Raw genomic sequence first — 24,039 nt, 5'->3', positions numbered from 1 at the left:
GCCGGGGTGACGTCATTGTGATCCACATCCACGGTAGCAGGAGGGGTGAGGTGGCCAGCCGCTGATCCACCGGTATCATGGCTTCCTAACAGGACGGGGGGAAGTGACTGAGTGGAAAAACAAGGATTTTTGTCTAATGTCCAACTGATCATCGCCCTTTCTAGAACCTGAGATTGGGACAGAGGGGCTCGGCCTCCCTTTTCGCCTCTCACGGCCGCCCCTGAGATCCAGTATATACTTTAATTCTTCTCGTGAATTTCCATTCTTGAACCGTGGAAGATGGCCGACCCGGCGGAGTGCACGATCAAAGTGATGTGCCGTTTTAGGCCCCTGAACAGCTCCGAGGTGACCAGGGGCGACAAGTACATTCCCAAGTTTCAAGGGGAAGATACCGTCATTATCGGGGTGAGTTGATTTGTGTTGCTACCTGTTTGACAGAGCCCTCCGGCACTGGCAGCCGTACGCCATTTTTGTCTTTCGTTGACGGCAGTTAGCACCTTAGCCTGGTAGCTAGCGGCGCTAACCTGCTCACGGTTGCGTTGTTTCGCTGGCCCTCGGCTGGCGCCTCGATTCAGTGGCTCACATATAACGTGCTAAGTCTTCAGCTTTAATTTTATATACAGACTCCGGCAGGATTTAATTCCACGTTTCGGAAACAAAGCCCAGTAGTTGTTGTCATAAAAATGTCACCACTCGCGGTTGCCCTGTCATTGCTAGCGAGCTGTCATTCAACAAAGCCACAAACACAGCGACAGGTTAAAATGTCGTCGGCGGCCGCGCGCTTGCCTGCCAGTCCCATCCCTTACAAACTACAATTTTATAACGATATAAATTATTCATAGAGTGTGCATCTGTAACGATAACTCTATTATGAACAGTTTGCGTCAGCATAAAGCGTAAGCCAGCTTTGATTTGGTAGTGGCTAGCAGGCTAGGCCAGCTGGTAGTTGACAGATTAGCTGGCCTCGGCTAGCTGGCTAGTATTAATACTGTAGCTTAATCAGAGCTAACATCAGATAGCCGACTAGCTGGCTGTTGAACCAACCCTTCTGCAGACCATGCACGTTTATCAGAGTATTGGATATGAGGGTGGGAATGAGGAAGAGGAAACGTGGACACACAATAACTGGGAGTGGAAATGTCCATTATCATGCAGGCCAGTTGTAGTCTGTTGGACTAAAGTGACTGGACACATTGCAGTGCTATCTTATAAAATCCATGTGTTCTCTTTTCAGGATGTTTAAACTAGAGTTTTTTGTCTTTAGTTTAATTACCCCCCTTGCACTTGATAAGGATAAAAGGCTTTGGAACAGTTACCATCACAACAAAAGAAGGAAATGCCTTGCAGTACCACGTTACCTCCATTTTACTAAACCAACAAAGAACTTGACTTGAGAACCATTTGCAAATAATGTGCACTTGATGCTTTGTCATCGCAGGCCTGTAAAGCATGTCTAGAGCAGGAGCTGTTCACACAACTTGATGCCCTGCCATTGCATGCCTCTACACAAAAGGAAGTTACCCGATCTTTATGTATTTCACAGTTACTTGTAATTAAGAAGCAAACAGCCCTAAACCTGAACTGACATATAAATTTTACAGTGTATGCTCAACAGGTGAAAGGGAGTGGCATATTATTTGAAGAAAACGTGGTTAAATATTAGTTTTTCTTGACGGCAAACTGCCTCACTCTTTGTGGACTTTGCTATCTTTATATGATATGATCACCAATGGAAATACAGCTTTAAGAGAGATTACAAGGCAATAGAAACTTGTCGTGAATTTGAGTCACGTCTTCTCGAGTAAAACTACTAATTTAGGTGGTGATTGTAGAGTACAACACAGCCATTCATTTCCTGTCAAGCAAAAACAGAGATGACCGTTAGAGCTGTGTGCTGAGTTCTTGAATAGTTTTGCTGACAATGACTTCAGGCCTCCAGCTAATAGCAGGCACACTGTCTGTGCAGCTAAGGCATGATGCAGCCCTGCCCAGTTCAGAGTGCCAGTCATAGTGGCAAAATACCAGTGCAGATTTTGAGAGACGCAAGTGTTGCGAGCCAGAAGCGAATCGTCTCTGTTGGTAAATCTGCTTCGAGAAGTACAGGACCGGCAGCAGCTCAGGGATCCTGTGTAATCCCCTGGTGTTTTTCTCTCCTGGTTACCAGCTGTTGGACCAATCAGAGCAAGTGGGCGCTGGGCAACCACTGCGGGTGGGGAGGGTAATTATTATGGTGATGTATTTTGTTTTGCAGATGCTCTTAGCTCATACTTTGTCCTTTTTGAAACAATTCAGGGCATGGACTCTGAGCTGGGACTGATACCTCAGCATCAGTGCCCACACTTCCAGCTGTAAAGAGAAGCAGCTAGACCAGTGCAGACCATTTTGATAGTGCTTAATGCTCCTTTTTAGCTTTGATATTAGCTGATTACCAACACACTTTATCTTTTCGGAGGAATTCACGCAATACATCAGAGTTCCCCTGTAGCTCACTTTTAGGTACTCCCAGTCTTTTGGCTTGAAAGCGAGAGGTAGATGAAGTTTCCAGATGAGGTGGTATGGGTGTCGTAACTAGCTTGATTTGCCAAGAAAGCTTTGCCATCCTAGTGTGAGTGTGCAGCAGGTGAATTATTCATGCTTTCTTTCGTTCTCCGTCAGTGGTACACAGAAAGATCAGGTCGTCACCCCCTTCCTTTGCTTTTACGTTTGCTATTTTCATACATTAGCCTCAGATGTCCCTCAAGAACAGCTTTGAGGTACTTTTACAAAGTGTAGTACTGCAAAAGCGTGAAAGATAAATGGGAGGAAAATTATTCAAAAGAGGATATAAAAGGAAATGTTGTATAAAAAATTATATGTACTGTATGTACTGTATGTATATGAGTGCATGTGTGGTGGATAAAGAGCTACACACTAGTTTCTCCTCTTGGAATTGTTTTTTTTTCCCAGTGGGAAATAACTAAACATTATAATAAGATGCTTCTCAAGTGAGCTGCTGGTGGCAGTTGGTGGATAGTTCTGCTCTGGAAATGTGGCCATGACATGACCACACCTGGTCCTTCACCTGCTGTTAGAGGAACCTTCCAGCTCACATAGAATTTCCAAGGACAGACGCAAGCTGTAGAGTAAGGTGGCAGCACTGAAGTAGGTCCTACGTCCTAGGACTCCTAGACGGCTAGGTGGTTAGCAGCAACTAAACTCTTAAAACGAGAACTTTTTGATTACACATGTAAACGCTAAAATGAGTCGCTAGTATTGTTGGATGGTCTGCCCAAGTAAGATTGATGTGTTTGGTAGGGTTGTCACAATACTAGAATTTGAAACTCGGTACTGATACCTCGGGAAATATTTGATACCATATTGTTTTCACAAAGGGGAAGATTTTGACCCCACCCTGCAACAACCGAAGTGATGGCAAAGTCATCTCTCGAAAACTTGGTAATTTAACCTGTTAATTTTAATTTTTTCTTTCCCAATTTGAAGTTAGTTAATAAAATAAGTATTTAGAAGTTTTTACAGAGTATTTGGATCATTTTATCACAGATCATGAAGGTAAAATATGTTTCAGAACCTAGGCACTGATACCTAGGTCACAAACACCAATACCGGTAATACTTACTCTCTAAATAATTGAATTATTTTAGAAGAAGAACAGTATGAAAAAGTTAAGAATAAACACATAGTTAACGTTCATCGTCTATCTGCAGCAGTGTTGTGTGAAGTTGTGAATCGGCTGGAGGAGGCCACTGTTGGTATCGATACTGTTGCAAAGGTGTATTTTAATTCGATATAAATTTTTAGTATCACTTAATACAGGAGTATTGATATTTATGTATTTAATTGTGAAAACCCTAGTATGGAGAAACACAGGATAAAAAAAGTGCTTATGCAACATATAAGATGAGATAAATCAGATATACTGTATTTATCCCAAACCATGGGAACTTACTGTGTTCCAGCAGCCAAAACATTAACCATAACAACAAAAAAATCTAAATAACATAAAAAAGCTAAGTAAAATAAAACTGGACAAAACGGCGAAATCAGGTTAAAAAAATATGCAAAAGGAGCAAATTGAAACAGAAATGATATGAAATGGTTTGAAGATTTTCTGTCCTTGTGACAGCAGCACTTAAACAGATGACAGAGAAGAGTGAAAGCAGTCAACACCTTTTATTTTTTTCTGCCATATGTAAGAAAAATCCAGATTTGGGGAAAAAACCCCATGGCTGTATCATGCTTCGAATATTAAGATGCATTGGGTGTTGGTAGAATAATCTAATTGTAGCTCTATTGTCTAAGATATAACTTAATACGCCTGATAGAAAACCATCAGGAAGCAAGGGGTGTGACAGAGCACTCATAAATACTCTAACAATACATTTCACTGCAGTTACAATTACACACAGTAATCCCATTAGACATAAGTGCAGGTAACAATGAGGACTTTAAAGTCAAGCTCTGTTGTTTGCTGACAGCGTCTGGCAGTCCTGATAGTGGCTCAGCACTCTTGTTTTGGGTCAGTTTCCGGGATGTGGCTAACTGGAATGAATTACAAATGTCTTAAGATGCTGCCGGTAGGTATTGCACAGAGCTGTGCTTTAGATGCGACCGTCTGTCAGGAGGGGATTATGAGCCGGTGTGCAAATTGAGGACATCTAAGCACAGCTGCAGTCGTCTGAATGATTCCAACACCGGTAAACAGGCTGTTGCGTTTGCTGCCAGGCTATGAAGTATCTGTGACTTCACCTTGAGTAGTGAATGTGTTTGCTTTTATTCCTGGCCTCAAACTAGTAAGCTAGTAAGTGGAGCCTTCAAGGTGACAGCAGTTGCTTGTTGTCATTTTCATCTTCCTAAACAGGTGTTAACGCTGAATCTGACAGTAACTTACCTGCTGCCATGTCTGTTTTTAACCTGGGCTATCACTAATGAGGCTCTCTTGTGCTCAGACTGTTAACACATCACAGCTACGTCCTTGCCTGTACGGCTGAAAACAAGATGAGAGATCCAAACCTTCAGAGATAGCATGCCATCCCAGCTGAACTTCAGATTTGCTTGTAGCATTAGTTTTATCGCCCTGCAGTTCATCATCTTCTTCCTCATCTTGCACTTCGTCATCTTGCCAGCTATTGATTGCTATCTGACTGAAAGTCTACTTTGAAGTTTTGACTAGCCTGTGGGTCAGAGTGAGATACACTTGGCTTTTTTGAAGCAGGATGGCTCTTAAATTAGCACTAAAAGCTCAGGGTATACTTTAGTTTATTTCAAATGCTGGGAGAGAGATGTGGGATGAGAAAAGCTATATTAGATGGGAAATGCAAGCATTTAGAGGTTAACTAGAGTGCAGCTGACAAAGGCTGAATTGGGTGGAGAGTAAAAAAATACAACAGTATAAAAGCCGCCAAGGTTTTAGTTTAGGTTTATTTATTTATTTATTTTGTCCAACATCAGATGACATCCCTCCTATTAAAATACATTTCCTGGTATCTTTCAGTTTTCTCTCTTAAAAAAAAAAAAGAAAAAAAAAAGGAAAATGTGTTTGGGGAAAAAATGCTTTTAAACACTTAACAACTGATGAAACACACCTAAAGTACAATTAACAGTGTTTCCCCACACGTAGACTTTACAACCATTAATGATTTTGCTGGTGAACAATGCTGCCACTCTTTATTTTTAAGGTTCAGTTACTGCTTACCAGCTAGTCCTTCTGGTGTCATGTTCTGCCATTGGCAGGCTGATCAGAACCATGTTCTGGCGAGTCTCTTGTGTCACGATCAGGGATCCACCCTGACATCACCATCTACCATTATGATGGTAGGGCTGGGCGATATATCAAAAATTTATCGTTACCGAAATTTATGACTCTCGTCGACGTCATTTTGCCCATGTCGGTAAATTCGGTATTTAAAAAAAAAAAAGAAAAGGCATGTGCAGGTTGGCGATGTTCATGTCCCTTTAAGACGCTGTGCTACGTTACAGACTTGACGGGGTGGAGTCACATGACTCTACTACCTGTTGAGCAGACACTGCGATTTTTTTCAGTCGCGCGAGTCAGCTCCTGCTCAAACTGTACGATTGACTCGCAGGGGTTAGAAGTTCATAGGTCACGATGCAGGGTCTCACACTATACGGCCCGATGCTCTGATGCGACCTGAGTGCTCACACTGTGCGTACATAAAATGAAGGTTATAACAGAAATTCTGTCGCTCGCTCTCCCTCTCTGTCTTTCACTCACACAGACACGCACACCACCACCATCAACTTTGCTAAATTGCTAATGAAAAACATTGATCAGGCAGCTGTGATGGAGCAGCAGTGTAGATCCAACTATTTTCACGGTTGTTGTGGTCGTGATCATTTTGTGAGGCCACATTGAAAAGGCTCGGATAAGCTTTCCAAAGTTCTACAAGTTGTGCGTCCATCGCTTGTGTCCAGATCACACGCTGCACTGCCGTGCCGCGCAGTCTTTTTCGCTGACATTTGTGTTTGCGCGTGCGCAGTGTGACAAACTGCGGTCACACCCTCACGACGGTCGCGACGACCAAGCGATTGATGATCGGTAGCTCGTCGTGAGGTGTCAATCGCTTCTCGTTACCCCACGTATACTATACGATGCATGACGCACGATGAAGGCCAAAATCGGGCAGATCGCCAAAACGGTCGCACGACTCAAAAATCGGCTCAAAATGGGCCAAAAATCGCACAGTGTAAGCCCAGCATAAACCCAGCATAACAAGACGAGACACGGGTGAACAAATGGAGGACGATTTAAATGTTGAAGCAGCAGCGACGGAGGTAGAGCTGGTGGAGGAGGAAGAGGAGACGCTTGTTAACAAAAAAAAAATGCATCATCAATCGTTTGGCAACATTTTGGATTCAACAAGGATGATATTGATCAAAAAATTGTTAAATGTAAACTCTGCAAAAAGACTGTTGCGTCAAGTCAAGGTAACACAACCAACCTCTTCCACCACCTGCAGCACAAGTTTTTGTTTAAGAGTTTATAGTTTTCACTAGTCACATGGCAGTGCTTAGTATTTATTATAGTTTTTTCTGTGTTCAATTGACATTTGTGTTTGTGACATTATTTGTTTACAAGTTATAGTACCTCAAGGCCTTAGCAGAGATAGGCCTTTGTCCATGATGGCATTACATTTGCACAATCATTGTTTATTTTGTGAATAGCCAATGTGAAACATATTTATTATTAAACTATTTTGTTTACAAGGGATACACATTTTTTAGAGAGCATGGTTACATATTGTATCCTACACTTTTTATTTTGTTCAGTTAATAAATCTTAACCACTAAAAGTACTTACTTACGGTGGCCCTGAATGTCTTCATTTATTTTCAGTGACATTTTACAGTCCTTTAAAGTGGTAATAATATAATTGCAATGAATAGGTCTAGGGGGAATAATATTATCAAAATAACTGGAGGAACTATGCTGCCTGCCACAGCTCCATCAAATGAAAAAAAAAAAAAAAACGTTTGTTTTTTTTTTGGCACTTGGGGTGGTTATCGTCCATTTATCGTTATCGAGGTTAACTGCTCAATTTATCGTGATATTGATTTTAGGCCATATCGCCCAGCCCTAGTAGGCCTTATGTTGTAAGCTAGAAGGCCACAAAAAACAGAACTTTTGCAGCAGGTGGAGAGGCAGTTAGTGGGCTGCTCCACTGTGCTGTGAAAGACTGCAGAAGAAGAACTACTGTCACCAAGTGCAGAACATCTGTAGCAAGAAACTGTTTGCATAAGCAGCTGATTACTCATCTGTTATTTATTGTAACAAAGTATTATTTAGTAATCCAAGTAAATATTGTGTAGTGGGTCCCCATGTCTATCTTTGAGTTACTGTAGATGAATCTATGCTGCTGCTGCTGCTGGACATTTTTTTAAGTTTGTATAACTTACAGCCTGCTGGTCAGCTTCCATCAGGAAACACCTATCCGATTCTGGGTGGGAACATGGTCCGTAGTGAATTCCTATTGTGTCTGTTAGTGAAAGAAACTATTGTACACACATCTGTTTACAAAACGCAAGTCGGTTTATTTTTCAGAGATTGCAGATTATTGGCTTTCTTTTTTTTCTTTTTTCTTTTTTTTACTGTCATTAATACTCCTCTTCCTTTTTTTTCCTTATTTTTCCCCCTGCAGGGTAAACCTTACATGTTTGACAGAGTGTTTCAGTCAAATACAACACAAGAACAAGTGTACAACGCCTGCGCCCAAAAGATTGTAAAAGGTGAGGGGTCGCTTTTATTTTTGTAATCATTTTATATTTCTTTGTTTACAGGCATTTACACAGCAGATCAGTTGAATCTTTGCTTTACTAAGTTCTGAGTTGTTTTGGGTTTTCTTGTAGATGTTCTCGAGGGTTATAATGGGACAATTTTTGCATATGGGCAGACATCATCTGGTAAAACACACACCATGGAGGTAAGGATGGCCTCCAAGTCTTGTCTTCAATAAAATTTTCATTTGACTTTGAGACATTACAGTAATTTGTTCTGTGTTCCCAGGGGAATCTCCATGACACAGATTCAATGGGAATTATCCCCAGGATAGTGCAAGACATCTTCAACTACATCTATTCCATGGACGAAAACCTAGAGTTTCATATCAAAGTAAGAAGACGGGATGCACAATACAGTGATCCAACAGATAAAGTTTTTTATAAAAAGTGCAGTTTTTACTCCTTAAAACTGAAGTTACATTTTCAGATATATAGCTAAGATCTGAGACTATGAGTGCAAGAGACAAGCTGCTTAGTTCCTTCTTTTTTTTGTAGCCTGCGGTTATTCTGTGTTTCTTATGCCTGAGACAATATAAGAGACGGAGAAGGGTGATATGCTTTGAACTGCAATGTCATATTTCCTGTTTGACCCACCTCCTTTGAGCTCTGCTCTTATGTTAAAGCCCTTACTGTGAAACTGTACTAAGTACCAGATTTTAACTGTCTGCTGCTGCTGTATTTGAAGTATGTGTGAAGAAATGAATTAAATCATTTAATCAAAAAGATCCAAGAAACAATTACAAACTACACTCTTCAGACCTTCGCACATCTTTCTCTTAGAGTAAGGCAGATCGATGAGTGTGCATCTGGATTGTTTAGTTTGTTCCTTCAGTTTGGCCCTGCATAATGAGATTGTTTATCTGTTTACAGGTTTCATATTTTGAAATCTACTTAGACAAGATCCGGGACCTTTTGGACGGTAAGTGTCAAACATTTCTCATCTCCTCTAATTGTACCAAACTTTGGTAACACATGTCAAAGGAGAAGTCTGTGAAATGGAAATTAATGAGCAGCAGTTAGAAGCACGGTGTGGCAGTTGTTAGCTGTATATGTACAGAATTGCAAATGTAGGTAATTTTGTAAGTGCAACAATGTATAAAAACATCTAAAAACTAAGCATAGGAGCAGGCTGTTTCAAGAGAAATATTTCTTTTGTTTATTTGTATTTTATTTGATCTTAATCACGTATTTCCATGCTTACACATTTTGAGTCATATATGTTTACACTATCAAGTACAACTTTATAAAGTGCTCTATGAATAGTGGGATGATGTATACTTTCTTTACCAAGTCGCTGGCATCTTGACTCAAGATAGCAGAAATAGAAAGATGACCAAAGGGAGGGGCAGTTTTTAGTTGGTTGCATGAGGATGCAGAGTCAGGACAAGTGATTTTACTGATGCTTACTGAGGTCTAGCAAGCTTGTTAACATGTGAGTTTGTGGCCTTGTTTTATGTATCTTGAATTGCCATCTTCACTGTCTCAGTGAAAATTGCAGGTAAAGGTAAAGAAAGAAACTTGCCATCTTTAATTCAAGATGCACTGTATTATCAAAAATCACTACTACACAAGTGCATAGCATGCTTGTTATGCTAACAGTACAAGTACACACTATATATTCATATCAAAATGAGCTGCAGAAGCTGATCCTCAGTGTTTTGTTGTGTCAGTTGTGCTGTGCCTTAAATCTCTCACAGTACCAGTTCTTATATTGCCCTACATTGCATAATAAGGTTTTGTCGTCATTTTTTAATAAACTACGTGTTTTATTATTAATTGTAAAAAAGTTACAGGTCGTCATATTTCTTGCTGATTGGGTTTTTCTGGCTTTGTTTGTTGTAAACGATCTAAAAGGAAATGGTTTAGAAGTCCAAGACAGTGAAGATGTAGAAATGGCAGAAGACTGAACACACATGAAGATATGAATAATAAAACTTTCTGGTCGGATAAAGGGCCTTTATATGGCCAGTGCAGGAACAGCGAGTATAATGGGTCCATAAGTTTCAATACATCTACAAGTCTCGCCACTTGGCAGCATTGTGAAATGCCACAGGGCACTGATTTAGACAGTAATTTTGAAATGTTATCTAAATTTAATTTAATTTGACTGGTCACTGGAATGTACTTATACAGAGAAACCAGTCAAATATTGACAAAACAAAAAGCACTTGTTTGCTGTTTTATGGTTTTAAAGGCTTTTTCCCTGCCATTTCTGTTGCGTCTATAGATTTCATTTCAGGATTCTTTCTAATGTCATGGCTTTGTCTTTTATAATGCCTTTGAATTAAATGTTTATAGTTCAAAATTAGTTTGTAAGGCTGATTTATTCCAATTTACTTCCAGTGTCAAAGACCAATTTGTCAGTGCATGAAGACAAAAACAGAGTACCTTATGTCAAGGTGAGACCTACTCATATATATCAGATTTCAACAAACTGGTAAAACCTGCTGGAAAGAGAAGACCAAGAGTCTAACCTCATGTTTTCCTTTTTTAAAGGGCTGCACTGAGAGATTTGTCTGCAGCCCAGAGGAGGTCATGGATACAATTGATGAAGGAAAAGCTAACAGACATGTAGCAGTTACAAGTAAGATACCACCCTCTGTCATGAATCTATTTACTGTAGATTTTGTATTTTATAGGCTGATGATGTCTGACCCAATGTCGCCTCTCCCTCAGACATGAACGAGCACAGCTCCAGGAGTCACAGTATCTTCCTGATCAACGTTAAACAGGAGAATACTCAAACAGAGCAGAAGCTCAGTGGAAAGCTGTACCTGGTAGATCTGGCTGGTAGTGAAAAGGTAAGCTGGAACATTTGTTACATATTGGCCTCAGTGGTATTCATTCTGCTCTAGCAGTAACTTAGTGATAAATTATTGTAATATAAATTGTTCCTTTGTTTTTTGTTTTTTTTTCATGTAGTGGCAAATAATTTGGGCTACAATCCATTCTTTTTGTTGACTATTGAACTTTATTTATTCTGTGATTCTCAGGTCAGTAAAACAGGTGCTGAGGGAGCAGTGCTAGATGAAGCCAAGAACATCAACAAGTCCCTGTCATCCCTGGGAAATGTCATCTCTGCATTGGCTGAAGGAACGGTCAGTACTACTTTGTTATAGATTTTAGACTCTTACTGTGATTCAGCAGTGTAAAACAAAGGAGTATTTTTTTTTTCTTCCATTTAAACTTGAACGTCCCACCATCCTAACACGTGCAAATGCAGCTGATGTCAAAGAATGTAGTAGTCACCTCACAAATTACTGAAGAACTACAAACCTACAAAAACTACCCAAAAAACAAAGCATTTGAGGCATTTACTAAAAGTTCCCTTATGGCCCTCAATCATATACCGGCTCCCTAAATGCTATGAAAAGCCCCGCTTTTAAGAATGCTTCAAATGTGTGCCAATTTCTCCTTTTTAAGAGGTCTGTTTATGAGTATTTTTTGATCGTGTCTAGGATTTTTATTATTTATTTTGGATGAATAATTATCCATTTGGTAAAGGTGTTTTATATCTGAAGTCTGTCTTTGGTTCAAAACATTATGAAAAATAATTTGGTTTTCACAGCATAATGTGGTGTATTCAGCATAATAAGCATTAAATCTGTTATAACCTCAGGCTATGCTCTTTTGCCTCATGCTTCTGTTGCATTTTGAAGCAGACAGGCATTACTGTTATTGTAGTAAACAGAAGCAAAGTCGGTACCGACCAGCTGCACAACCCCAGGCTTGGTGTGCTTGTTGAAAAACCAGTCCTTTTCTGTGGTCTTGATGTGAAAGTAACATTTTCAGCCTTCTACAGGTTCTTTGTGCTGCAGTAACACTTACGCAGATTTAAAAAAAAAAAAAGCAAAAACATTTCTCCCAGCAATTTTCATTCTGATTTCACCCTTTTCATTTTGATCAACGATTGGTCTGATGTAGAGACTCTTGGCTTTGTAAACAACCTGAGGCGGGCAATGGTGTAAAACAAATGAGCTATTGTCCACAGATGTCTTGCTTACCGTTACTGTGTGTAGGAGTGTGATGTATAGGAGGCCGTTTCAGCTTAGCCATTTGGATAAATGTGAATCATATATCAAGTTATTATTTAAATGTCTGTTTTTTTTTCTAAACTTGTGAGACCTGTAATATAGGCGGATAAAGGTTTTTAACCCTCAGCTGTAAAAGGCTGATGGGGTATTGTCGTCAACAGCGATGCCTCTAACCTAAACCATGCCTCATGACCAAAAAAATGTACCCAACTTGTCCACATTTCAAGCATTCAATATGTCTTTTAGTGGTTAGCTTTGTCATTGCTAACCATTAAAAGACATATTGACATCCAGTGGATTCTTTTAAAAATAACCTATCAAAACCAAGTGGTAGAAGTTGCTCAGGCAGGTCAAGTTAATGTCAGTGCTGTTTCAGAACAATATAAGGACTCAAAATGCCCTACCAAATGGTTGAGCAGAACATTAAAGGGTTGATGTTTTATTCAATATGACTCAAACTGAGTGACTGAGCCCAGAAACTTGTAGGATTGGTAGCTATCTTTGTGTGTGATGAGATCAGGCAGGAAGAAAAGAGGAAGACCTGAGAGGTTTGGTGTGACAGACGAGAGTGTTAAGGATAGGCTGAGTAAGTAGGTGATCTACTGTGGCCATACCTAATAAGAGAGGGGCCGAAAGAATAAGAAATTTTACCTAGTTAGTATTGTTAATATATGCTGTAAATTTGTAGGTAAATCATATTGAAAAAAGCTGACTTCCAGGCCTTTTAATGTTTCTTCACTTTTTATTGGTTGTTTAATTTCTGGTAAATATATTAATTGACTGCGCCTGTCCTTCAAAAGTGTCCTCTGTCGAAAAGGTTGAGTATCTCTGTTGACAATGCCACCTTCTCTGAGAACCTGATGCATATCTTATCCTGTCACTGATATTAGTCACTAATGTCAGTGACTACACATGTGCTGTGGTTTAAAAAAAAAAAAAGCTTTTCTTTTTCTCTAAAGCTTTTATTTATTAATTTTATTTCAGAGAATTGAGCTATATGTGATGACTATAAAACATTTAGTTATTATTAATCCTAATTTCATATTTATGGGACTAATTGCAGAGCTGATGTTTTACTTGTGTTTGAATACAAGTGTGCTTTTCTGTCATTGAATTTTATGTTTTTTGTTGCCCATTTCAAGGCTTACATCCCTTACCGAGACAGCAAGATGACCCGTATCCTGCAGGACTCGCTGGGCGGTAACTGTCGAACCACCATTGTCATCTGCTGCTCACCTTCCTCCTTTAATGAGGCTGAAACCAAAACCACCCTAATGTTCGGGCAGAGGTCAGTAGGCTGATGGAAAATTTTCAACTGTGTTGGTTTTGTGAAAACAAATCTGCTTCACGTCCCACTTTGACATTACAGAAAATGTTTTCATATAAATTAAGCAACTACATTAGAAAATGTAATTATAAATATCAGATTTACAACAAAGCAGAATATAAAGTTATAAAAAAAATACTTGTTAAGTTTCAGATGGTGCATTTATGTGCTATTTTCCTTGTAATGAATAATGATGCATGAGGTTTTTCTCTGGTGGAAAACAAAAATGTATTTCTTCATAATCCAGAGCAAAGACCATCAAGAACACAGTGACAGTGAACATTGAGCTGACAGCAGAGCAGTGGAAGCAGAAGTATGAGAGAGAGAAGGAGAAGAACAAGACCCTGAGGAACACCATCACGTGGCTGGAGAATGAGCTGAACCGCTGGAGAAATGGTGAGGCTGTCGTCTAATCCTTTCTCAGTGCCGTTTATGTGCGCATGAAAGAAACAACTCTTCTTCCATCTACTGAACACACGTTTTCCTGCTGCTCCTCAGGTGAGAGCGTGCCAGTGGAGGAGCAGTTTGATAAGGAGAAAGCCAACGCCGAGGTGCTGGCCCTGGATAATGTTATAAACGAAAAGGCGGCCTCCACGCCCAACGTGCCCGGCGTTCGGCTCACTGACGTGGAGAAGGACAAGTGTGAAGCAGAGCTGGCCAAACTCTATAAACAGCTGGATGATAAGGTGCGTTTGTCAACCTGTGTGTGACAGGTTTTAAACAATTACTACTTAGTAAATGTGAAAATGCGACAACAGTTAAGTTATACCAGTAACTAAAGATTGATTCCCGTCAGACTTTATTCTGCTTCCTTTTCATTGGGAAGTAGAAGTCTGAGTCTTCTTTTGAAAATCTTCAGTTATTAAATGAGAAAAATGTTCCTTTAATCATCCAGACCATTCTTTGTTTAACCAGTGGTCTTTCACCTTGTAATTGTCTACTTGTGGTGTTTGGCCTGGCGTAAATGCTGATGTTGCCGTCTGTCTTTACCCTTTACAGGATGAGGAAATCAACCAGCAGAGCCAGCTGGCTGAGAAGCTGAAGCAACAGATGCTGGACCAGGAGGAGGTGAGTACTGGAGGTCTAACAGGTGGCGTGGAGGCACAGATGCAGAGTGAACTCGTGATCTTTGTAGCTTCACAGGAGCGAGGAAAAACGTGAAGCTGTCACATCACTATGAAAAATGTTTTTATTGGACTTAAAATGCAGTCAGCTTTCCTTATTGTTGCAATGACACGTTTAAAAGAATAAAACAAAGTTAAGCTGCTTTTCCTTCATCCAGCTTCTAGCCTCTTCCCGCCGTGATCATGAGAACCTCCAGACAGAGCTGAACCGCCTCCAGGCGGAAAACGAAGCCTCAAAGGAGGAGGTGAAGGAGGTGCTGCAGGCTCTGGAAGAGCTGGCTGTCAATTATGACCAGAAGAGCCAAGAGGTGGAGGATAAAACCAAGGAGTTTGAGACCATCAGCGAGGAGCTCAGCCAGAAATCGGTGAGCCCGGAACAGATATCAGCATGCTCATAGACTCAGTGATACTTTAATTTCATTCAGGTGCCTTTTACGTGTCCTTTATAGTGGCCATGTTAATATGCAACACACAGACACAGCGCTATAATTAAAGCCTTTAAAACCTGCGGGGATTAAAAACTAGAACTGACACATTCACCCGGCAAACATGTGCATATTAATTGGTGCTGCAGAACCTTTGTTTCTGTAAGTAACTGAACCATGTTCCATAAAGTGGAGAAGTACTTGGCAGATTGACTAAATGCCTTCATTCTTATTACGTGCCTCAAGGCAAAAACATTAATTTATGATTTTACAAAGGTAATTACACCCTCAAATAAGTCTCAATGCCTGTTTACAAGAACGTATTGAAAAAGCAGCAGAGGAGTGAGGGAGCAATGCCTGTAGTAGTAGTAGTAGCCTTTTGGCCACATAAGTTGTCGTGTGCAGGGTCAGAGAATGTGGAGGAAACTTTAATTGGCATGCACTGATCCAGTTTTTTCCACTTGCAGACTGGAAATCATTCTTGTGTCTGTACAGCAGAATCCGTCTGGATATTGCTTCCCTGACTTTTTTTTTTTTTTTTTTTTTTTTTTAATCTAACAGACACATATAAAAAATAACATAAGATTATGGAATTTATATCTATCAGTATGCTAATTAGATCAAAATGCATAGAATAAATAACATCATAACATAAACATAAATAACATGCTTCTCTCATTTTAGCTCAGTGTGAGAGTGAGTAGGTCACTAGTTGCTGTTATTAATTATAGGTTCACCTGCTCACATACAGCTGAAATAATATTAATTGCACAAGTTTTACTTGCAAGTGCAATAAAATATTCCCAGCATGTGCTATACTTGAACACAGTGATAGAGAGATGCCTGACAGGGAAAGATGAACACGCATGCACCAGTACACCGGTTGTATTGTTGTATTATAGAGAATAGCACTGAATTAAATTCAAATATTGGTTAAGAAGCAAGAGGGACAGCTCAGGCTGAAGAGCTTGGAGACAGTTGTGAATATATTGGACAAAGGAATATTGAAGATGGAGCAGATAGGAAGGAGGAAAAGAGGAAGACCACAGAATGTATGGATGTAGTGAAGGAGGAAGTGCAGATGGTTGGTGTTGGGTTGGGATAGGATGAGATGGAAGTCGTTTATCTGCAGTGACCCCTAAAAGGGATCAGCCAAGAGAAGAAAAGGAGGAGCAGTGACAACGTTAGTGCTGAATCGTTCAATAGCAGTTAACTTTGTATTAATACTTTCTCTTTTCTTGCAGTCCATCCTGTCATCTCTGGACTCTGAGCTTCAGAAGCTGAAGGAGATGTCCAACCACCAGAAGAAGAGGGTGACTGAGATGATGTCATCACTGCTTAAAGACCTAACTGAGATTGGCATCGCTGTAGGCAGCAATGACATTAAGGTACTGAGCTGATTTCTGCACTTTCTGGTTCAGCTTCTATCCATCTTTTCCAGTTTTTGTTCCTCTTTTTCTCATTTCTTTTCCCACTATGTGGTCTTAACGTCGGTTTTTCATTTCAGCAACATGACGGTGGCAGTGGTCTGATTGATGAGGAGTTTACAGTGGCCCGTCTGTACATCAGCAAGATGAAGTCAGAAGTGAAGACGATGGTGAAACGCTGCAAGCAGCTAGAGGGAACCCAGGCAGAAAGCAACAAGAAGATGGATGAGAACGAGAAGGAACTGGCTGCCTGCCAGCTGCGCATCTCCCAGGTATGTGGAAACGAACCGAAAACGGCACAGTGAATCACGGCTTTCACTGGCACCTATGTATTTACATGTGCCTCTTTCCTCTGTCCAAAGCACGAGGCTAAAATCAAGTCCTTGACTGAGTACCTGCAAAATGTGGAGCAGAAGAAGAGGCAGTTGGAGGAAAATGTGGATGCTCTCAATGAGGAACTTGTCAAGCTCAATGCTCAAGGTACGTCACTCTATGAGGGAAGGGCAGGAATTAAAGCACTGGCACTCACTCAAAGTCCGCTTTAACCTCCTAAGACCTGAACTCTTCCACGGCATGGATTTTTAATTTCTCTTTGATATTTGGTCATATTGGGGCCCGATGAATGTAAAAACAAAGAATTACCAGATTTATTTTTTTTTTTTTACCTTATTTTTGTTTTTAAGAAAAATAAGAGCCAAGTATGAGGACAGTATAATGTCCTTGTAAGTGGATACCAGGCCCTTGTAGAGCAAAATTCAGTATTTTGGTCTAAATAAAATGTGATGTCCACATATGTGGACGCCAGGTCCTAGGAGGTTAAGACGACGTGCAGTCTAGCAGAAATAAACAAGCTTTCACGGCTGGTTAAACTCAGTGTGGTTTCCTACAGAAAATAATGAGTTCACTTTGAGGATCTTTTGTACAATGCATTCAGCACTTTGTCCTTTTGATGTCAGTGAATAATGGGGAATTGTTTTCTGTTATGCAGAGAAAGTCCATGCTATGGAGAAAGAGAACGAGATCCAGACTGCCAATGAAGTCAAGGTGTGTTCCTCATTCCCAATAAACAGGATGTTAAAAAACAAACAAACATCAGTTTTATTTTAGGGAAGTATTTTATTATTGACAGGAAAATTACACACTCACGTATTTTATTTTTAATTTCTGTTTCTTAATTTTATTGTCTTATTTCTGTGTTGGTGTGTGTTTTTACCTTTATTGGGCTGGCTGTTTCACATCAGCTGATGACGGCCAGAAGAGACATTAAGAACAAGTGGTCCTTTGAGTCTCATTTTGTCCTGCCATATAATAGTGTGAGATCAATTGTGGGTGCATAAAATGCCACATAAAATGTTCTCAGTGGCGGCCTTTGGCTGACTATTGTTACTAAAATATGTCACTCCCATGCTAATGCTAAATGTCATCCTGGTAATTTTTTGTATCCCATTATCATTTTGCTTGTTTATTAGTCAGTGAAAATTTCCTTTGAATCTGATTATCTGTTTATGTCTGTGTTCAGGAAGCAGTGGAGAAGCAGATCCACTCCCATCGTGAAGCTCATCAGAAACAGATCAGCAGCCTGAGAGACGAGCTGGACAACAAGGAGAAGCTCATCACCGAGCTGCAGGAGTAAGGCTTTACAATGTCCGGCTGCCTTTGTCGTCAGTCTTTGTCTGTGCACATAGATGCAGTAGTGGGACATGGAAACCCACAGTCGAACAAATATTTATGCAAAGTTTAATTGAAACTGCATGGAGGTTCATGAGAAGAGTAGAAAAAGTGCACTCAGGACTTGGATATGTTGACTGAGACATACTTACTATGATTTTATTTTGTTTCTTCTAGTCTGAATCAGAAGATCATGCTGGAGCAGGAGAGACTCAGAGTGGAGCATGAGAAGCTCAAATCCACCGATCAGGAGAAGAGCCGCAAGCTGCACGAGCTCACGTATGTTTACTGTCCACTGGCCGCCATTTTCTGTTTGTTTTTCTCTTCACTTTCAAGATGCAACAAAAAACAACTCTGTCAACGCGCAGTTTTGTTATAGTTTTTTAGAATTTCATATGTGATGTATTATTGTTCTTTTGTTCTTCTTCAGGGTGATGCAGGACAGGAGGGAGCAGGCCAGACAGGACCTGAAGGGTCTGGAAGAGACAGTGGTGAGTTCATTGAAATTGTCTGATAAATAAAGTACATGGGTTTGAACAGTCTGACCAGGTGTCTTTGACTACTCAGCTTAGTATTCTTTTTAATCCCAGGAGAAGGATGCCATCTGCTTTTATATTTAACTCCCTTGATCTTATTTTGAAACTTTAGCAGTCTAGTCCCCGTTTCCTCTTCCGCTGGCTCGCTGTAGTGGTCGTCATTGTTATTCTGTTTTACCAAAGTCCAACTCACAGTGTTGGACTGCAGCACTCTGTAGTCTTTGTTCAGCTCTGGAAGTCCTCTGAAAGCTAGTGCGCCACTCTAATCAGAACATACAACAGATGGAGAGCTGTGCTTTGCTGAGGTCTCTCTGAGGCTGAGGAGCAGAAGCCTGCAGTCCAGTACTGTGGAGTTGAAGATGACTTGTGGTGCAGAAGAAACATTGGGCAGCCGATTCTATTGCTGCATGATTAATTTATCACAAAATGCTCTGCTGTTAAAATATTTTGAGAGGAGCATGTTATGAACAGCATTATTTGGCATGCTTGTGTCTTACTTTTGCATACATACACACTACCATTAAAAATGGGATTCACCTTTGTAGGAAACACACTGTGTTTGTTTCATTATTCCTGCAAATGAGTTTAGAATACACTTTTCTGTTTTTATTTCAGGCTAAAGAGCTGCAGACTCTGCACAACCTGAGGAAACTCTTTGTCCAGGACCTGGCCACCCGAGTAAAGAAGGTGAGCATTCACAGGATGACAGGCAGCTTACCAAGAAATATTTATGTCTGTAGAGAAGAACTTTGAGTTTAAAAAGAGAGAGAGCACACCAAAAATCACATGCAGCAATAAACAAGGATGTGGTGACAGATGGGAGGCGTGTATATTAATCTCTGTTCATGAGTCACATCTGTATGTTTTTTATTTTGTGCAGAGCGCTGAGATGGACTCAGATGACACAGGTGGGAGTGCAGCTCAGAAACAGAAAATTTCCTTTCTTGAGAACAATCTTGAACAGCTCACCAAGGTTCACAAACAGGTACGAGACAGACGTGCACACCTTTTGTTTTTGTTTTTTTGTTTTTTGTTCATGCCATATTTTTGTTTGCCTGTTGTAGCGCAACTCATCTTCCCTTGTTGGCACTTATGTATGAAGCTAAAATGACTAAATGATTTCCACGTTTTCACGCAAATTGTCCCACAGCTGGTGCGTGATAATGCAGACCTGCGCTGTGAGCTTCCTAAACTGGAAAAGCGTCTTCGAGCTACGGCTGAGCGGGTCAAGGCCTTGGAGTCTGCTTTGAAGGAAGCCAAGGAGAACGCCGCCCGCGATCGCAAGCGCTACCAGCAGGAAGTGGACCGCATCAAAGAGGCCGTCAGAGCCAAGAACATGGCCAGGAGGGGACATTCAGCCCAGATTGGTTAGTAGGAATGAACAGGGCGAGGAACACCCCTCACCATTCTTCCTTTTAATTACGACAGAAAGTCAACATTTTAATTTTATGGTGGATCAAAGGAGAACATCGTGTTGCTGTTTTGCAGAAGATTTTGCTAACCTGTATATGAATATCATTTAAATAGAAAGCTGAATTTACTTTGAAAAAAAAAAATACACCAGCTTTGTGTTGGTGTATTTTTTTTATTTTTTTTTTATATCTACTGGATTTCTCAATTATTTGATACCAAATATGAGTATTTCTTTTTCTATCTCTTTAGATTATATGTGTTGAAAGGTACTTTAATGGGAACCTGTTAGGCTTATGTCTCTGCTTTTTCCCCCTGAAGTTCTCTAAGATTAGCTTTGTATGATTGACAGTTCAAAATAATCCACATTCATCTTATACCAGGCCTCGGTGCATTCCTGCTGTTTTGGCTCCACTGTAGCTTTTGTCTGATTGGCTGCCTGTCATAAAGCAAACGGTCGTCTTCTAAAGGTAACTTGTCTTCCTCTTCTGCTCAGCCAAACCCATCAGGCCTGGGCAGCAGCCAGTGGCATCCCCCACCCACCCCAACATTAACCGCAGTGGAGGAGGCTTCTACCAGAACAGCCAGACGGTGTCCATCAGAGGAGGGGGCAGCAGCAAGCCTGACAAGAAGTAAGTAGTTTGTAGTTGTTAGGTTTTTTTTTTGTTTTGTTTTTGTTTTGTTTTTTCTCACACAGCAATTCTTAAAAGTACACAATAACGCATCAAAAGCCAGGCATGGTAGACTTTCATTAATATCCAGGAGTATTGAAGATATCCTGTTAAAAATCATTTTTATTTATTGTACAACTGAAAACTTCTTAAGTTAAATGAAAGTAGTCTTCACTAATGCACTTCACTAATTTTTTTTTTTTTAATATATATATTTTTATTATGTAGCTGAAGAGCAGCAGAACAGAAGGACGACACCACAGAAGAAGCCAATATCACCCCCCGCCCACCCCGACAGCCTGTCATTCCATTACAGCGAACAGACTCCTCGTCGCTGCTTTGGAACCACGAAGGAGTTTCTGAAATATAAATATATATATATATAAATATTCCCAGCTTGTACAGCTCCAGCCCCCCCACCATCACACCTCCACCTACCCACCCCCCTCTCCCCGACGTTCTAATCATGACTTATCTCTTTTTCTCTTACTGGATATAATAAAAGAAAGAAGACAACAGTTTTAATTTACAAAAAGCCAAGATAATATTCTTATTCAGGCAACCAAACGCAGTCTTGAGCGAAGCCTCGGCGAGCGAAACCGCAGCGCGACTCGAATGTGTAGCTTCGGGTTTGTTGATTTTATTTAGTTTTTTTCTTTTTCGTTTTGCACAGTCTGTCGTCATCTGTCGTCGTGCGAGTAGTTCTGCACTGTGCCAAGCTGAATGTAACGGTCGAAAGATCCAAAAAATTCATAGAAATAAACACCTAATACTAAAAAAGACCAAAAAAAAAAACGAAGAGGAGACCCTACAGTGAGAAACAGCTTGACCCTATAAAGCTAACCTCTGTACAGTTCATTGTTATTATTATTATAATTATTATTATTATCATTGGCTGTTAACCACACTTTTCTCTGGGTAGATTTTACATGCTTCTTTAAGGGAAAAACAAAAAAGTACAAAAAAATGTTTTGAATTGACTAGATGGCGTCGAGCACTACTGTTCTGTCTGATCTTGTTGTACAGTTGTAAAATTGGCACTACTGCACACGTTTCCCTGGAGAGACGAGGCTAAACACAAGGATTAAACTAAAGCCAAGAAGACGTGCAACAGTGTACCGTAGGTGTATTTACCTAAATACCTGTGGAGGCCAACTGTTTTTAATATTAAGTTAAAAAAAAAACTATACTCGTTAATGGTGGCTTCATGAGAAGGATGCAAAGAATGTAGAATGAAGGGAAAAGAGAGGAGGAGGATCCGGTTAACACAACAGACTTCCACCTTTTAGCATAGCCTATGCTACGTAGCTCAATGTACTGTTTTTACTTCTCTCAGTGGTTAATAATGACGTGTTAATGGAAGCTGTTTAATATCTCTCTGCACATTGGAGCACATAGATTGCAAGTGTATAGATGGAAATAGCACACGAAGCTCGTCCTGTCCTCGCTGGGTCCCTGTCGGTAACTCGTCTCCTTTCACTCGTGTATTCAGGACCTCTTCTTTTTTTTGGTTCTTGTTACTAGTTTGACTGTTGAATCCCTACAGTGTCATGTTTTCTTTTTCAAGGGTGCCTCGCTTCTTCCGTCTTCCCTCCCCACACCTTATAGATTAAAAGACCCGTAACTGTATGCGCCCCCTTTCGGTTATAAATTAGCAGAGTGTCATGCTGGGTTTTATGTACTGTATCTCTTTCTTTGTTCCATAGATGGTGTAGATTTCTATTTCAAAGTGGGGGGTAATGATGGGCGGGTGGAGTGGGATCGTTCAGTTGATGGGTTAAACCTTCGCCGCTGATCAGCCAGTCAGGGAGAGCGGGGTCTATAATTGCACAATGATCTTCTGTTATCATCTGGAGGAAGGGTCTATTTAACTAAATCTAACCAGGGGTGTAGATTTTTTGTGTTTTTGTTTTTTGTTGTTTTTTTTTAGTGGGTTTTTTTAAATTGTTATTAATTTCCCATCACATCTTTATTTTAACCCTGTGAAGCCCCACTGCATTTGGCAAAGAGCTTGTTGTGATTGTAATCCCAGCATGAGAACACTAACATCTTGTGCAAGTGCAATATACTGTAAAATACACTGTATATCAGTCGGCCGGCAGGTGTGATCAGGGTGTGGTTGCAGTGGTAGTACCTGCCCAATCCTCCTTTTTGTGTTGCGTTTACTTTCACTGGTGTCAAGTCCTCGGTGTGTGTGCTCTCTTTCTTTGATCACTCTTTCTGAAAAGCTGAGACATGTTGCAGATCTTTTGTTTTGTTGTTTTATATAAACCTCATATTCTATATCAAATCTACTGCAGCTGCTGTAATGGAAAGTTAACAAAAGTGCACAGATTGTATAAAAAATCACATATGACCCAAAGTTTTGAGTTTGAAGCTTTTTAGGAAGATTGGTCAAAGAAACTTCTACTGAAAAAGGATACGTTTTGAGACTGGTGGAACGAATGTAGCTGGAAAACAAAAGGAGGGGAAATGATTTTGGCTAAAACCTGTTATCTCCATACAGGAAAGCTGGGTGTAAAACAGCACTTCTTTAGCTGCACTCAGATAAAAAACACTCCACATGTGGCTGTTTTTGAGTGGAGGAGGGGAAGAAAAGTTTTGACAACTGCTTGTTGTCGCTGAAGTGTATTCAGTTGTAATAATTTAGCTCTGCAAGATGCAGGGAGGAGTAGCTCCCTGCATCTATGACAGGACAGTGTTTGGTGTCTTATGGAGACGGTTTATACCATCTGTGTAACCTTCTAGATTTAGCTGAGACATTGCCGCGTGGACCTCAAGATGTTCATCCTTTGACCTCCCACCAAAACTGGACACGAAATGGGGAATAAATACAGCAAAAAGATAAATACGTGTGTTTACCTAAATTAAATTTTGCATTAATTCTAAATTAAAAGTGTAGCCACTTTTTTTTTATTACTGTGTAATAGTTGGTCAGTTTTTAAAAGGACAGTTTTGGGGCTCCATCAGTGGACAAGGTACTGGATCATTCCTGGAGAACTGGGGCACAAATGGCTGGGCTCTGATACGGACGGAGACGGGACGTTAATGAGATCAGTTTTGGATTGACTGCATGATGTAAATGTATGTGTGATTAAATAATTATGAGGAAAAAAAACTGCC

At 40.3% G+C, this 24,039-nt stretch overlaps 1 protein-coding gene across 1 annotated transcript; it reads left to right on the top strand.

Moving 5' to 3' along the window:
* LOC309693747 (kinesin-1 heavy chain) lies at window positions 1-24,039 on the top strand. The gene is made up of 26 exons (XM_082513255.1): window positions 1-405; window positions 8,156-8,243; window positions 8,364-8,437; window positions 8,521-8,625; window positions 9,165-9,213; window positions 10,638-10,693; window positions 10,791-10,878; window positions 10,971-11,095; window positions 11,288-11,392; window positions 13,471-13,616; window positions 13,903-14,051; window positions 14,154-14,341; window positions 14,655-14,723; window positions 14,938-15,144; window positions 16,449-16,592; window positions 16,712-16,903; window positions 16,994-17,111; window positions 17,620-17,675; window positions 18,151-18,260; window positions 18,477-18,578; window positions 18,730-18,790; window positions 19,451-19,522; window positions 19,716-19,820; window positions 19,986-20,202; window positions 20,742-20,877; window positions 21,145-24,039. Exons 1-26 carry the CDS (start codon window positions 280-282, stop codon window positions 21,146-21,148), a joined length of 2,892 nt encoding a protein of 963 aa, XP_082369381.1. The 5' UTR covers window positions 1-279; the 3' UTR covers window positions 21,149-24,039.

Source organism: Aulonocara stuartgranti, assembly GCF_965226115.1.
Source record: "Aulonocara stuartgranti genome assembly, chromosome: 18".
Taxonomy (NCBI): Eukaryota; Metazoa; Chordata; class Actinopteri; order Cichliformes; family Cichlidae; genus Aulonocara; species Aulonocara stuartgranti.
This window is presented reverse-complemented; position numbering and strand designations above follow the sequence as displayed.

Bases quoted from the DNA above. Each gene is read 5' to 3' on its own strand.
- LOC309693747 (XM_082513255.1), top strand. From the start codon at position 280: ATGGCCGACCCGGCGGAGTGCACGATCAAAGTGATGTGCCGTTTTAGG. The intron at 15,145-16,448 runs GTGAGCCCGGAA...CTTTTCTTGCAG, and splicing joins AGGAGCTCAGCCAGAAATCG to TCCATCCTGTCATCTCTGGA. The intron at 18,261-18,476 runs GTAAGGCTTTAC...TGTTTCTTCTAG, and splicing joins CTCATCACCGAGCTGCAGGA to TCTGAATCAGAAGATCATGC.